Below are 14684 nucleotides of genomic sequence, written 5' to 3'. Positions count from 1 at the left end.
AGCTCTCCATATTGAGTTACACACTGTGCCAGTCTCGCTTGCTTGGTTTGTGTTCACGACACACTTCTTACTTAATTTGGGTGTTTACTACCGGAAAAGGCACGTTTGCTGATAGTGCACTGCGTGCCACTTCATAGAGAGTGCACACTGTGCTTTGCTTAATCATGCAAAAGCTAGAGCAAAAATGCAGTAGAACCTTTAAAAGCATGGGCAGTGGCGGTTCTTCTTTCATTATATTATTTAAGAACTCGCATGCACATGAACTAACTGGACTTAAGAAAATTTTTGATGATGAAGTAGCAAGGTAATTAAACGAAAGTTCATAGAGCAGTAGAAATTGCTGAGAACATGTTGCAGAGAGGACAAGTTAAACAAAATTGAATGAAATACAGAAAGCCAGTTACAGCATGAAGTTAAGGGAATGTAGCTAAAAAGTGGTGTTTAAAGTTTCATGGTCACGTTACACGCTGCTGTTTAACAAATGATTGACAAACAAATGGAGTAATTGTGGCAGCACCATTCTTTCTCTACGAGAAAAATTCTTGTGTATAACCTTCGTAAAGGCATCCAGCCCAGGCCTCGCCTGTGTCTCCAATAGCTCAGCCAAGCTCCAGCTCACGAGCGTCGATAGGGCGTCCAGCCGCTGGCAACATACACAAGGTTCAATGCTGTGCCAAGCACTATCTGCAGATGTGCTCCAATCTGCTCTTCACACGCTCACCATCCTGACTGTACATTGTACCCACTTTGCCTGTAAGCGCTCTTTGTGTACCTTGAACACATGCATGAACTTCAGCTCTCTTTCTCGTGTTTGTTTTCTGCTAGCTAGTCCTGGGTGCCTTAATTATAATTTGTTTTCTGTGTGGCTTACAGGTGGCTTCGTCATTTACGATGACATTTATCAGTGTGTCTATTATTTATTCAAATAACATGAACACGAAGCCACATAGCTTTGTGACATGCATGCATGTGGTTGTAGCTTTGATAAAGTTTTGTCGGGATTCAGGTGCGCCCAGTGCCTTTGCGTCGGCATTTCACCTATTCTGCTATCTGTACACATATCCCTTTTTACCCGCGACAGCTGTCACGGGCGACTTCTTACATGAACCCGCTTGTGGAGGTGGCACTTGGCACTGCTGGCAGCAGCAGCCATGGCACTGGCGCCGGTATGACCAGCATGATTGGCAAATAGAGAGCAAGGGAGACCTCTCTGGGACAGCATTAGCTTATGTACACGTTTTTCCTCTCATCTGCTAGCCCTTTTGGGCATTGCTCGGACTTGAACTCGTCTGCGGAGCCTTGCGCCTACAGTGAGCGCTTACTTTGTGTGGGTCATTTTCCAAAGGCTAAGCCAAAAAGAGGTGCCTAGTGCTCGCGCGTAGTCGTACAGTGCCAAGCTGCATTTATTGGAGGCCCAAGCCGACAGAGGTTGCCCTAGCTCTTGCAAGTGAGCTCACTGGTTATCGCAAGAGCACCCAGCATAGCCATGAGGGCACTTAACAGCATGTTGTTCGAAGCCATCCTCCTGCATCGGCGCACGCTAGCAGCGCCGTTTTCTCTATTTTGCACCGTTGGCACTGGAGCCCTTTTGATTCGTGCAGTTCTTAGAGCCCCCCCTCAGCACACACACAGCAGCTCGCTAAGCCTGAACCCGCGGTGTTTGGTACTCCTGAGAGATACTGGCTCCCAACGGCTCCACACTGGCTCCTAATGCACATTCAAAGAGGCACAAAGCTGAGCCAGTATGCCTTTGCAAATCGGGCTCGCCATGTTATCCCTGCTAGGCCTAGTGACGTTTGTCCTTTGTTAGTGCTAACAGATGCCGTGTCGCTGAATGTCCTCCGGCCGCATGTGCGGTCCATTTGGATGACACATAAAGGCCTCTTAACGTGGTAGCTGACATGCTATCTTGTGCTCCATTTTCCACCGGGAGTCTTCCTCTAGGTACGACAGCCGCCAGCAGTGCCTTTGTGCCAGCAAGAGTCAAGAGCGAAATGACAGCTGAGCCACCGAGCAGAGAGAAGGATGAGTCCGCAGGCAGGCAATCCTGTCATTCTGCTTTCCAGGCAAGCAGCGCGCTGCAAAGTGGGCTAGAGGGCGAGCTTCTCAAAAGCGAACCCATGCTGCCGATGCGAGCAGTAGGGTTGGCTGGAGACCCGAGTGGAGACAAGACCAGATCCCCTTTGGCAGAATTGGAATCGCTTTCAGCAGCCAAGAGCTACTGAAGGCCCAGCAAAATGATCCGTTCTCAGAGTGACTGAGAACTGAGACTCAGCGCAGAGACGCAGCTGGTATTGCAGCAGGCACAGGGGGAGCTGGAATCGGCATGTGTTGCTGGGTCCCCGGCGGATTCATATTTGCTGGACTATGATGGGTTCCTGCTGAAATACATAGCCTCCAATAACGAGCCTGTGAACCTGTTTACGGTAGTTGTGCCCAAAAGTCTAAGAGAAGCACTGTTGTGATTTTCTCATAACGAATCCTTAGTTGGTTTTTTGAGCGGCTCCAGAGTTTTCCAAACATTCCAAACATTGAGCCAAGCCGTGACCTGACCCACCATGAATTCTGCAATTTTTTTTGTTATTGCTGTTCTTGCCACGCCTATCAAATGTTAATAATTATGGTATGGTAAACAGTCTGGTGTGATGAAACCGATACAGTGTGTGACTGTGGCTGCCTACAAGCTCATGCCTGTGCCCTGTGGCATTACGTGCAAGCAACAGGGCACACCCAGGGTGTCGGACCACATTCAGACCATGCACCGGTACAACCCGAGGAAGCAGTCATCTGTATGATTTTGTGCTGGATGGTGGACTCTCTTCCACAACCAAAGAAGCTCAGTTTCATGCTTAGCCTCAGTGGGCTAGCTTCTTTAGTTTTACGACCTGTGCACGAGAATAAGCTGGTGCCAGCCCAGTTTGCTGCTAATCTTGTTTTGTAGTATTTTAGCAGTGCACATGTTTCTTTTGTTTATAAGTGAGTGTACTGAGTGTATTTATGCTGTGATATGTGAAAGTGTTATTTATTTTTGCATGTACAGCTGCATAATCAAATTTTTGTATGTTTTGTCTTACTTGTATATAGATCTTGCAGGGACACTCAAACCTCTTGCATCCCCTTATGTTGTTTTCCCCACACTGCTCTAACATCTCCTGTAATCCAGATTTCCCACATAGCTAAGCACCGCTGGCAGTCAATGTAGTGGCAGAGCAGTGGCATAGCCAGCAATTTCGTTCGAAGGGGGGGGGGGGGGGTCACATTGCAGCTTAGCGTCCTCCTTTATAGAATTTGTTGAGGGTTCAAATACATGAGTAATAACTGCACTGCCATTGCCGAAGATGCTGCAAATGAATTCTTGAATGCTACGCACTGTCAAGACAAGTAAAATATGTGTTTATAAATAAAAGAATATATACGTATGTCCCAAAAGTTGTGCCAGAAATAAATGATATCAATGCTTCCATGTTTTTTGTCTATTTAATAAGAAGAAAATATCACAGGAACTGTAGAACTATATTAGTTCGAAACCAGCAAAGCAACGTATGCTGCTGATATGAAACACGTGAAGGCCGTGAGATGAACAAGTTGAGGACAAATATTTTAATGAAACTTATCGACATTCAAGAACCTTGTTTACATTTTTGTATATATGCAACGGCTAGGGAAAAAAATCTCAATGACTCTGCCCTTCGTTCCAATGTATTGCACAGGAACAGCTGTCACCAGTCGTGTATTGTGAGTAATTGCACCGAAATTATAGTCGCAATAGAGAGCACATATAAAAATCAGGAATTCTGCAAAATATACATTTGAAATGCAAAGATACAGTGGAATATAGAAATGCGAAGCTACAGCTTGATAAAGGGCAAAAAGAGTGTCACTGGAAAGAGAGTCCACTGCGTTTATGCGCAAAACCTCATAACAAGATATTTAAATATATGTGTACGCCTTCAATAAATCTACGTATCTAAGCAAAAGTTAGCGTATATAATGTGTCAAACAAGGCAAATCTACATGTCCAATCACAGACTCACAGAATCCTAAGGCCCCCTCCCCGATGCATCGCGTGCGACGGAACGTGACGCCCTTCCTCCTCGCTTTTCTCCTTTGCGCACAAGACCGAGCTACCATCGTCGGCTAACCCCTCCCCCCTCGCACCCCCATGCTTTCACTCACACATACAGTATGTGGTGTGCAGTGACAATGTTATCACCCTTAGACTTTATGCGAAATATGACAGCGACGGCAACAGCAGGAATTTGCCTGGAGTGTCCATATAATTGCTATCACAATCATATAATAAGAGTATCCAGAAACTGAAGAGTCCCGTGGGCCATTACTTTCCTTAAAAGAAGTAACAAAATTCAACTTTCACCATGCGACAATTCGCTGTGCCGCAACAATGTCATTTTTTTTCTTTTGTGGGGTGGGGGCGCCGAAATGAAAAATCGCAAAGGGAAGCATGTCGGCCACAATCGAACACCTACTTTGGGCACCTAATGTGGCTACCAAAGGAATATCGAAGAACAAGTGCGACGCTTGGTCCACAGAGAACAATACGCATACTGCTCGGTATCCTACACCGGCAAGACAAGACTTTCCAGAGAGGTTGCGATAACAACGAAGTGAAGGTGATGCCCTCAAGCGAACGCATTACAATCCGTCAAGTCCCCACAGTGATGGCGGTGTGCAACCATTGTTTTTTTCTCTCGTCTGCTACCCAGAAAGCGTCCAAAACTCTGCCAGGCCAAAATTCACTCGGCTAGAGAAAAACAAATGCGCACTGAAGCATGCCACACGGCGGGTGGGGCAACAAGAGAAAAATGCATGCACTCTGGCAGCCCATGGGCACTGAGAACAAGAAAATTCAAAAGGCTTAATGTGTCCTCTCGAATAAAAGTCAAAGTAGAAAAAAATAAATAAGAATGCAATTACTTTTGCTGGCTTTAGTGTCTTGACATGGGGCGCTTTGGTGCAGGTGAAAAAGATGTTATCCTTTTCTGTGACATGACGGCACAAATGGACCACAACGCTTCTTCTCATCAGGCCTCACTGCGTGCTTTGTCAACTTGTCTGATAATGTGTTGATTTGGCTTGCCTCATTGTATAGTCCAATGGACGACTTTAGAAAAGTCAATGCACCTTTGGCGTCAAATGTTTATAAGAACATTAAACCCACTAAGTTCCGGAATTGAAAATCTAAAACACGACTTTGGAAATGTCAATGCACCTTTCGCATCAGAAGTTTATGAGAAATTTATAGTCGCAAGGTTTCTGAATTTAAATCCACGTGCTCTGTAGATTCTGCGGCCTCTGCAAGATGCTGCGACGTGCTCGCTCGCCATTGAAACGCCCTTATAACTTTATGCTCTGATGGGGCTTCTGGTTTACGGGTGCTGCCATGAAGCCCAGCCCAAGTTCACAATGTTCGTGCCGAAATATCTTTTTGAGCGTGAAAAGGACATTCTAGACAAAATCCAGAATGATTTTCGGTGCTGGGGTTTGTTTTGGTTGGCGGTACATGACAGCACGCAAAAATTTCAAGGGGGAGGGGCTGAAGTCCTATACACGCCTCCCCCAGCTACGCCCCTGTTGCAGAATAGTAAAAGAGATGACACGAGTGTTGTGCTGCTAATAGCTGCTAATGCTACCTAATGGCAGGGTTACTTGTGCACAAAAAGGAGTAGCCTGTTCCTCTTTGGCTCTGGGCTGGCAGGGTGTGTGGACGTCTCGCAGGCTGGCCAGCATGCTTCACGGGACCTTCCCATGAGAGGCTTCAAAGTAGGGCACCGTTCATGTGAATGATTAGGCATTGGTGTACATCACAAGGGTGAACATATTCGTTCGATATCTTGTCATGGTGAGTCAGACGTCCTCGATTCATCAGCGCCCTTCGGCACGTTTTATTCATAGTAATTCGGCTGGCCAGAAGGTGCAGTAAATGCCCTTTTGATTGTCTGCACTACTTCGCTGCGGTTATTTTGTTCCAAGAGCATGCTTGAGATCCCCCTATATGACACCCAACAGAGGGTTCTTGTGGGGAAGGGGGGACATCGGACAATAGTTTTGGCAGTTTCCCTCGATTCGAGACAACCTTTGTTTGAACTGAAGCATAGGCTTAGCATGGATTTTGATTGCCATCGGCGGCAGAGCGCTTTCTTGAGAGTGAGGCGATTGTTGCTGCGGCGTGTTTGAACTTGCAGACATGCTAAGCCTTTTTTGAAGTTGTTGGAAGGTATTTATCGGTACAAAAGCCAAATGGTCTGCATTGTGGGAGAGCGAGGCCTAGTGCCCAAGGAGCATTGGCAAGCCTGATGTGAGTGAGTACGGAAGCCTCGTGGGTATTCCAAGATTCTTATGCAAACTGCTTCTTCTATCTCTGACTCTGGGAGTCGTGGCTCTGGGATCTCAGTGGCTGTGGGCCACAGATGCCGTTAGGGGCTGTCGGGTATTGCGGCCTGGCATCGTGTGCTCCGACACCGTACTGGGACGGTCGGCGCCATCCACTTGGATGCTGTGTACGTCAAGCTGGGTAATACCACCTATCAGACTGGACGTCTCCTTGCAGCTGCCTGTTTTGCACCCATTTTGGGCATTGTTCTTGGATGCCAGTTGTCAGGGTAGCGACTCATTAGGCTCAAGGCTTTACGAAGCTGCCCATCGCACTTGGAGGGACACAACCTGGTGGACAGTGGCGTTGAGGTGTCACATTTTGCTTCCCTCATTTTAGTTTGCCTCGCCATGAATCAAAATTACTCATTTGACTCAAGAAAGCAAGCTTTGTTCACGTGAACTTAGCATTTGAGTAGCCGCACGATATTTTGTGAGTCAAAATGAAAATCATACCACATGGCTGATACATATGCAATTGCTCGACCTTGCACTACTTCGTTTGTGGAGTGTGCTGAGTGTACACAGTGTGAGCAGAGTCACCTTTAATTTTATGCCACCTGCTCATCACCAGCACTGCCAGCTGCGGCCCCAGACTATGATCGAGCCATGCCAGGCAATGGGGATGCCTGTGGCACGTTCAGTGCAGTGGCCACCTTCGTTGGCTTGCAACCCTCAGTGGCTCGGACAAGGGCAGGCAGTCACCAATGGCTACTGCGGCTCTAGGCAGTAGGGCACATTGGCACAAGCAACGCTTGCTCGTGTCGACTACAACGTTACCTTTTCATACTGGCCTGAAGTCGTGCTTTCGAGTCTGTAGACACGGCGTCTGCAGAGCAGCTGCGGTGACCACTTGACACCAGCGGTGTGCCCTAGAGGCATAGTCGATGTGTGGGTTGTGGACATGAGTGCGTGGACAATTCCTCAGCGCAGCCACTGTCGCATGTACTATCTCTTGTTTGTGAAAGCACACATTCATGTTAGACAACAAAGCATTTTTGCCAGAGGATGTAGCAATTTAAGAGGATGTGGGGAGGCTAGACTCTCTTGCGCCCCTTAATGTTGTTTTTGCTGTATTGCTCTCGCACCTCCAGTAATCTGGCTTGCTCGCATAGCTGAGTGCTGCTGCAGTTGGTGCAGTTACGGACTAGTATGAGGGATGGCATAAGTGTTACACTGCTAAAGCAACCTAATGGCGGGGTTACTCCGGAGCAAAAGGGAGTAGCCTCTTCCCCTTGGGATTGGCAGGCTCTGCAGACGTCTTGCACGCCGCCCGGCACACTTCGCGGGTCTGTTCGTGTGACTACATGCAAACGATTAGGCACTGGTGTCCAGCGTGGAAGAGGGCAAGCATATTGGCTCGATATCCTGTTGCGGTGAGTCGGACTTCCTCGATTCATCAGAATACATCAGCGGGTTCTATAGATAGTAATTCAGCTGGCTAGATTGGTGTATAAAAGGCACAATAAATGTCCTTTTGATCGTCTGCACTCTTTCGTTGTTTTTCCTTTGTCCCAAGAGCACATTTGAGACCTAAAACTTTGAACATGCAAATTTTTTTAACCCTTTGAGCGTCGATTTTTTTCACCATATGCGACCGCCCAGGGTCCACTTTTTAATTGCAGATTCCAATTCTTCTTCAGAACTTATTTAAAAAAAAATGTAGCATAATTTTTTTAGGGTGACCGTAAAGTGAGAAAAAAATATTTTGAGTTGGTATATATGTATTCTTCATTCATGAATAACAATAAAAAAGGAAATAAACTTATAAGAATTAAAAATTTGATGCACATAGTTCAAGGCTTTGAAAATGCACACTCGAGAATATTTCGCAAGACTGGAATGTTCCTGCTTTTACACTAATATGTACAGTGCTCACGGAATGAAACGCGTCAATTTAGGGCTAAGTAATGCGCATACTTTCGCTTCAATCGGCTGCAGTTCGTGTCACATCGACGTAATTCTGGCGCGTACACTTACATCGGAGCCCTCGTCACCTTTGGTGACCAAATTCCTAGCGACATGACATTGTGCTCTCGCGTACTCTGCACACATGTAGGGTTGTACTAAATGCTCCGTGTCCTATTTCAATCCGTGAGCACTGTACATCCATAGTGTAATAGAACTGCGTAGGTGCGCACACTCAAGAAAACTGTGTGGTTGTGTGCCCGTCAAAAAAGTAACGCGTGTGACAAACTTCCGCTAATCTTCATCTTATCGCCAACCAGAGGCAATTAGTTTTTGTGAGTGTCAAAAAAAAAAAAGAAAGCAATGGAAACGCATGCACGGCAGCGTCCTTCCTATGCGCACCCCTGTGAGCACAGAATGAGCAAGAGACAGGCGGTTGCCCTTTGAGCGATTAGTAACGAGATAGCCATCAGTTTTGCAAGCGCAAGAAGGCGAAACTGCCCACGGAACAAAACCTAAACCACCGCCCGCCTGTCCGCACGCACGCCAGTGCGCGAGCGGTAGTATATAGATGCACGGGAGCAAACTAGCTCTTAAACAAACCATGCAATGAAAACCGAGAAAGAAAGGCGTGCAAAAAAAATTCCCTGTATTCCCATATAGTGGCAGCACATGACAGAAAAGAAAAAGTTAGGAAATTGGTGCGCTTTTTAAACGTACAGACGGTGCCGTAAATATACGGTATCGACCATTTTTGGACTTATTCGCGGCGCCGTATATTTACGTCATTGACCGTTAAAGGGTTACCTTCTTTTTTTTTTTTCTTTACCAGTGAAGGAGGACTTTAATTTCCGTGGTCACAAAGCACAGGGGGAGAATGATCCCTTTTCACATGTCAGTACGTGGGGTGAAGGACGCTTTGTGCTTTCCATCGCACAGCATGCTGTGGACGGTGGTCGGCATTGTTGTGGGGTTTGTGGGTGCATGTGTGTGTGCTGTGAAGGAATGCGCGTGGTGCACTGGGGTAACCAGAACAAACTACACCAACTGCTTCATCGAATCGCTGTAGATATTGAAGGTGGACGGGGTCACTGACCCACTGACGTCAGACCGAGACCACAGCTCTATGTAGTTGTCGCCACATTGCAGATGCCCTGCAGCCACTGTTTTGGCTGCCCATTCAATTCTGGCTACAGCATCGTGGCCAGCTAATCTGGCAGTGTCCTGCGCCATCCAGTCATAGTTCAGGACCGCCGAACCATCATGAAAGCGGCACTTGTTGGGCTCGCTAACAACTCCAATGTATCGAAGGTGAGCTCATTCCTACTATTCGGTAATCTACACTGCAGCCTCCTTTTGCAACTCCAGCATTTTCGAAGAACAGCCCAGCCACAGAAATTTATATGCTGCCATGTCTCCACCCGGTGGAAAGTGTCCCACGTATGCAGATGAAACTCTTTACTTTCTCCTCTTTAGTGGCTTCATTTTTTTGAAGTATAGAGGGTTTCATTTCTTAAATTATTATTTTAATTTACCAGTATCCTTATGTTATACACAGCGCATGAAAGTTTCTTTAGTAAGAGTGTAAGAATGCGGGTTTAGCAGTAGCTACTGGGCTGGGCTGAGATTAGCATGGAGCTATTGCATGGAACACTCATTTGTCTTTTCGTGCATAAGCAACTGCCATCTGTACACATTCTACTTTCCACTTGTGTAACTTTTAATGCAAACCGGTTAATGGCACTGCTGGCCACAGCAGCCATGGCGCCAGCGGGGGCGCAACCAAGGCAATCAGCAGAGTGAGTGCAAGAGAAGCCTCGCCAAAGCAGCATCAGGGCATGTACACATTTTTCCACTTGTCCGCCGGGCCCTTTGTTTGAGCATCACTTGCACTTGCGCCCGTGTGTGGTGCCTTGCACCTACAGCGAGTGCCTACCTAGTGTTGGTCACTTTCCAAACGCTAAACTGAATAGCGGCGCCTAGAGCTTGGGCGTGGTCATACTACGCCTAGCAACACTTATTTGAGGCCCAAGCCCATGGAGATTGGCCACTCGTTATCGCGAGAGCATGCAGCATAGCCGTGGGGACACTTTTCTCTAACGGCGTGTGGTAGGGAGCTATCCTCCTGTAGCAATGTGCTAGCAGTGCCCTCTTCCCGATTCCCGCACCACCCCAGGATCGGGTGTTTGTGCAGTGCTATGTGTCACCGGAGACAAACTGTTTCTGTTTACAGTGAAATCTCAATATAACGAATTTCAGGGACCATGGTAAATTGTTCGTTATTCTGAAAGATCGTTATAGTGAAAGCCCCAAAACTAACCGTTCTGCCCACCAACCCATCAGTTCATTAGTTGTCAATATATGAGCTTTCCACGAAAACATCGCTGTTGGCTGTCGGCACATGCTGTTGCTATTTTCCATAGATTCTGCCACCATGCACCACCAAAGCACTGTATAATAAAACTGACGTGTGCAAAACGGACACTGCCGCCGAGAAAACTACCGACAAAAAGGTAGCACCATGTCACCTCCAAAGAGCAATGTTTCTTGCTTTTTGTTTGTTTTTCAGATTTCTTGCCGTGGACACCACAACTGTCTCGCTTGAGGTGGACACCTGAACTATGTCAAAGCGCAAGCGCGCGTAAACGTCACTGTCTGGAAAGTCCAAAGTGCAACTGTGTGGCATCGCCGTGAGTACAGAAGTTACATTGCGCCTCGCGCGTAGCTAGTACGGCGGCACGAAAGAAAGAAAGAAAGTAGAAGTAGAAGCACGAAACAAGTAGAAAGAAGGGTAAAAGAAGGTAGAGGTATGCCTCCGTTGCTAGGCGACACTTTTTTGGGCGGAGCGTGCACTCACAAAACCTGATGTGTCGTCACCTCCGAACGCCCTAGTTTTTTTTCTTGGGCACAGCCTCATGCTTTCCGAACCCATGAATACATGACGTCCGCTCTGTGCACCTTATCGTCTGCTAGCCTACTGTTTCAGCTGCTGTAAAGGATACACAGAAATCTAAGAATCCCCAGATTTTGGAATATTAGTTCATAGTACTGAGGCATTGTTAACATCACAGGGAAACTGAATAGCGATCATTACTTTGAACAGTTCGGTATTCCGAAGTTCATAGTACTGAAATATTTCTACATTGAAATTATAAGTCAGCAGGGGATTTCTGAAAAGTCTGTTAGTCTGAAAAGTTCGTTAATGTGATGTTCATAGTAACGAGGTTTCACTGTATTTAGGGAAATACTGTGTTTTCTTGCATGTGCAGAAAACACAGTATTTAGCTTAATTAGTGCATCATCTATTGCGCTGCCATGAAGAAATACTGCATATGTGAATCAATTCTGAAGTGTTTTGTAATGTTGCTTGCAAATTGTCAGCATGTGGTCATGAAATAGTGAAATTTTCTTTCAATTTATTGATACGTCACCTTTGATTATTTTTCTTTTCTTTTTGCACATGCCTGTATATAGCATGTGATCTCTGCATCATTAATAAACACAGTTGATTATCATCACCGAGTATGTCTTCCGGTGTCCCCGTCTTCCATGCTGTGCTTAGTTTTGTACTGATTCAATATTTTTATTCCATTAGTGCCCATTTGAACGCACACAAAAGTCAGTGCAGATAAGTGCATTTCTCAAAGGTGCCTACCTGATGATGGAAGTCCTCATGCAGGTTTCGTGCCTGCTCTTGAGACCGCAGGATGTCCAACACCTTGCTGCAGAGGCAAGGTATAATTCCTAAAGTGTCATTTCAACTAGCTTGAGAAGGCAAGCACTATCTGCAAAGCTTTGTTACAACACTGGAGCGTGAATGATGAAAAGCTGCCAATGATATCTAGATGAAACCACATTGCTAATTTTAATGCGAAAGCGTTATAGGGCCCATTACACCGAAAAAATCCATCGGTGTCAGCGTGACCAAAAATTGGTACCAAGATGGCTGATGGCACAAAGAGGTTCCTATAAACAAAGTAAATTAATGGCTACGAAAAGAAAACTTGGTACATTTCGGTCTGGGTGGGAATCGAACCCGGGCCTCCGTGGTGCATGACAAGCACGCTTGCCCGGTGCCGCAGCAGCTCCACGGTTCTGGCTGACTAAATGTGTGTCTAGTGCACGCACCATGGCACACGTCTCGTTGTAGCCATCTGGGTGACTAAAGGTGCAGTCTAGTGCGTGTGTCATTGGGCACTGTTAAGAACGGCCAGCTGCAGTGCAAGTTTGCCATCCAGTTGCGACTGTGCAAGCAACATCTCGGGAGCATCGCCGCCAACCTCTAGCCACGGCGTGGCGAAGTTGACTTTGTGTCGATATCAATACGCGCATCCTCCACTCTCCGTCGGTTCAGCTAGGAGCCGTTGTGACGGAATGAGTTCGGCGGGCCAACTATTGTTACCAAACTCCCTAACGCGGACCTGATCTGCTACGGGTGCGCGAGTTGCCGCGGGGACGCCATTTTGCGCTCCTTCCCACGCCCCGACCAAGACGCAAGACAACGCGCTACCCAGAACGGCTCCGAGTTCTATGAAATTCGTGGGGTGCCGGTTTCGGACCGTAAACACGTGTGTGCGTGCATGTGTGTGTGTAAACTGTCCTGCAAAGAGGCGGCTAGTTTGCGATGACTAAACGAACGTTCGCATCACCTTGTATCGGGAGAGGACCGAGTGTTTAAAAACTGCTGTTGTGTCGATGCTCGACACACTTCTCTTAAGCAGTCATGTTGGACTGAGACTCTCTCTCAAGCAGTCATGTTAGACTGATGTACTTTCTCAAACAGTCATGTTTGACTGATATAAATACTGTAAATAAACCCATATTCCTCGTTCTCGATGAGAAGCAGTGCTTCCCTTTATCAACGTCCTCAGTGTGGATAAGTTGGACGACGGCATGGGCCAGCTACCTTCGAATTCATGCCGGACTCCAATCTTGACAACGCATCACGAGCGATGGGATTGAGCCCCCAATCCTGACAGCACATAATGGCGTAGCCAAAGGGAAGGATGTGGCGCTATGCCATGAGTGTATAAAATGAGCGTGTTCATGACATTTGAGGCCCACAAATGGTATAATGTTTTCGCATTCTCACACATAAGCAGTCTGAAGTGTCTGCGCCGAATTTTTATCTAAACATGGTTATGCAAAAATTAAGTTATTAAGAAGAAAACATTAGACACAGACATCTTCGAACTCCTTAAATAATTTGCTGTGCAATGAAGTTAATTAGGTACAAGTGTTTTTACACACTTCATTCAGATACAAGCAAAACATACTTTAATTGATGATATGTTTACCGCATCAGTCAAGGAAAACATAACAATTAACTTGGCCTTGAATTAGCTGATATTTAGCAATCATGAATAAACTAAGTATGAATAAACTAATTACCCACAATTCTGATATTTTACAAATCTCTTCTTCAGTTGTTCAACACTATGTCACCCATGTCTCTCTTAGCCTGTCCATGAGAATAGTTTAATGTGTGCGCTTTGAGCATTACACTAGAGCGTGACATTGAACCTTCATTAAAATTCAATTATGGGGTTTTGCGTGCCAAAACCACTTTGATTATGAGGCACACCGTAGTGGGGAACTCTGTAAATTTTGACCACTAACGTGGTTTCAACTTTCCTAATTCATTAACACTAAAATTCTTTAACGTGCGCTTAAATCTAAGTACATGGGTGTTTTCGTATTTCGCCTTTCGCATTGAACCTTCATTGACAAAAAAAAAATGTTTTGCTTATTTTCGGTGATTTTTGACATTGAGTACGAAGTTTCTAGCTATATATCTTTGGCCAACACTGAATGACATGCAGCAAGTTTAGTTTGTTGGTTTAGAGCAGGAAAATAGGATGAGAAAGAAGTTTGATGCGTGACTCGCTTTTTTTTTTAAAGCACTGTCAGAGGCGAAAGACCAAGTGCAAGATATCCAGCTGCAGTGGTTTCACACATGTGATGTAAAGTAAATGTACATTGATGGTTCACATATGATGAGAGCTGTCTGTACAAATTATACATAAAGCCTTGCATGGCTTGGGGTGAAGCCCACTTCCAGTTTTCTGCCTAGGGTTTCCCCTCATTGCTGTTGATTGTGCTTATTCTCGATGTCTTTTGCAAATTTAGATAAAATACACTTTTTTTTGTATTTATATGTGCCATCATTAATGGGTTAAATGTTCAAACTGTTTCCTAGGACTCTCTTTTTGAACATGAAGTTTAGTGCAAAGCAAATGATTAGAAGAGAGGGACAGGACAAACACGAGGACGCCATTACACTGTGTAGTAAAACAGCAGCAGCAGCAACAACAAGCTGCCAATTAAAGATTACCAGAACTCATACAGAGCAATGTGTGCACATAAACACACAATGAAACTACGTA

The 14684-nt window shown here is 45.9% G+C and overlaps 1 protein-coding gene across 4 annotated transcripts in view; it reads right to left on the bottom strand.

Annotated features, from left to right (window-relative positions):
* Positions 1-14684, bottom strand: part of Vps11 (vacuolar protein sorting 11) — a 152526-nt gene that overhangs the window by 9039 nt on the left and 128803 nt on the right. For 2 of the 4 annotated variants that reach the window (XM_072287063.1, XM_072287062.1), the window contains exon 22: positions 11954-12020. In XM_072287063.1, coding sequence (XP_072143164.1) covers positions 11954-12020 — 67 coding nt within the window. Of the gene's footprint in view, positions 1-11953; positions 12021-14684 lie in introns of those variants that run through there. The other 2 variants (XR_011893268.1, XR_011893267.1) reach the window with 2 other exon arrangements.

This window comes from Dermacentor andersoni, chromosome 3 (genome assembly GCF_023375885.2).
Source record: "Dermacentor andersoni chromosome 3, qqDerAnde1_hic_scaffold, whole genome shotgun sequence".
NCBI lineage: Eukaryota > Metazoa > Arthropoda > Arachnida > Ixodida > Ixodidae > Dermacentor > Dermacentor andersoni.
This window is presented reverse-complemented; position numbering and strand designations above follow the sequence as displayed.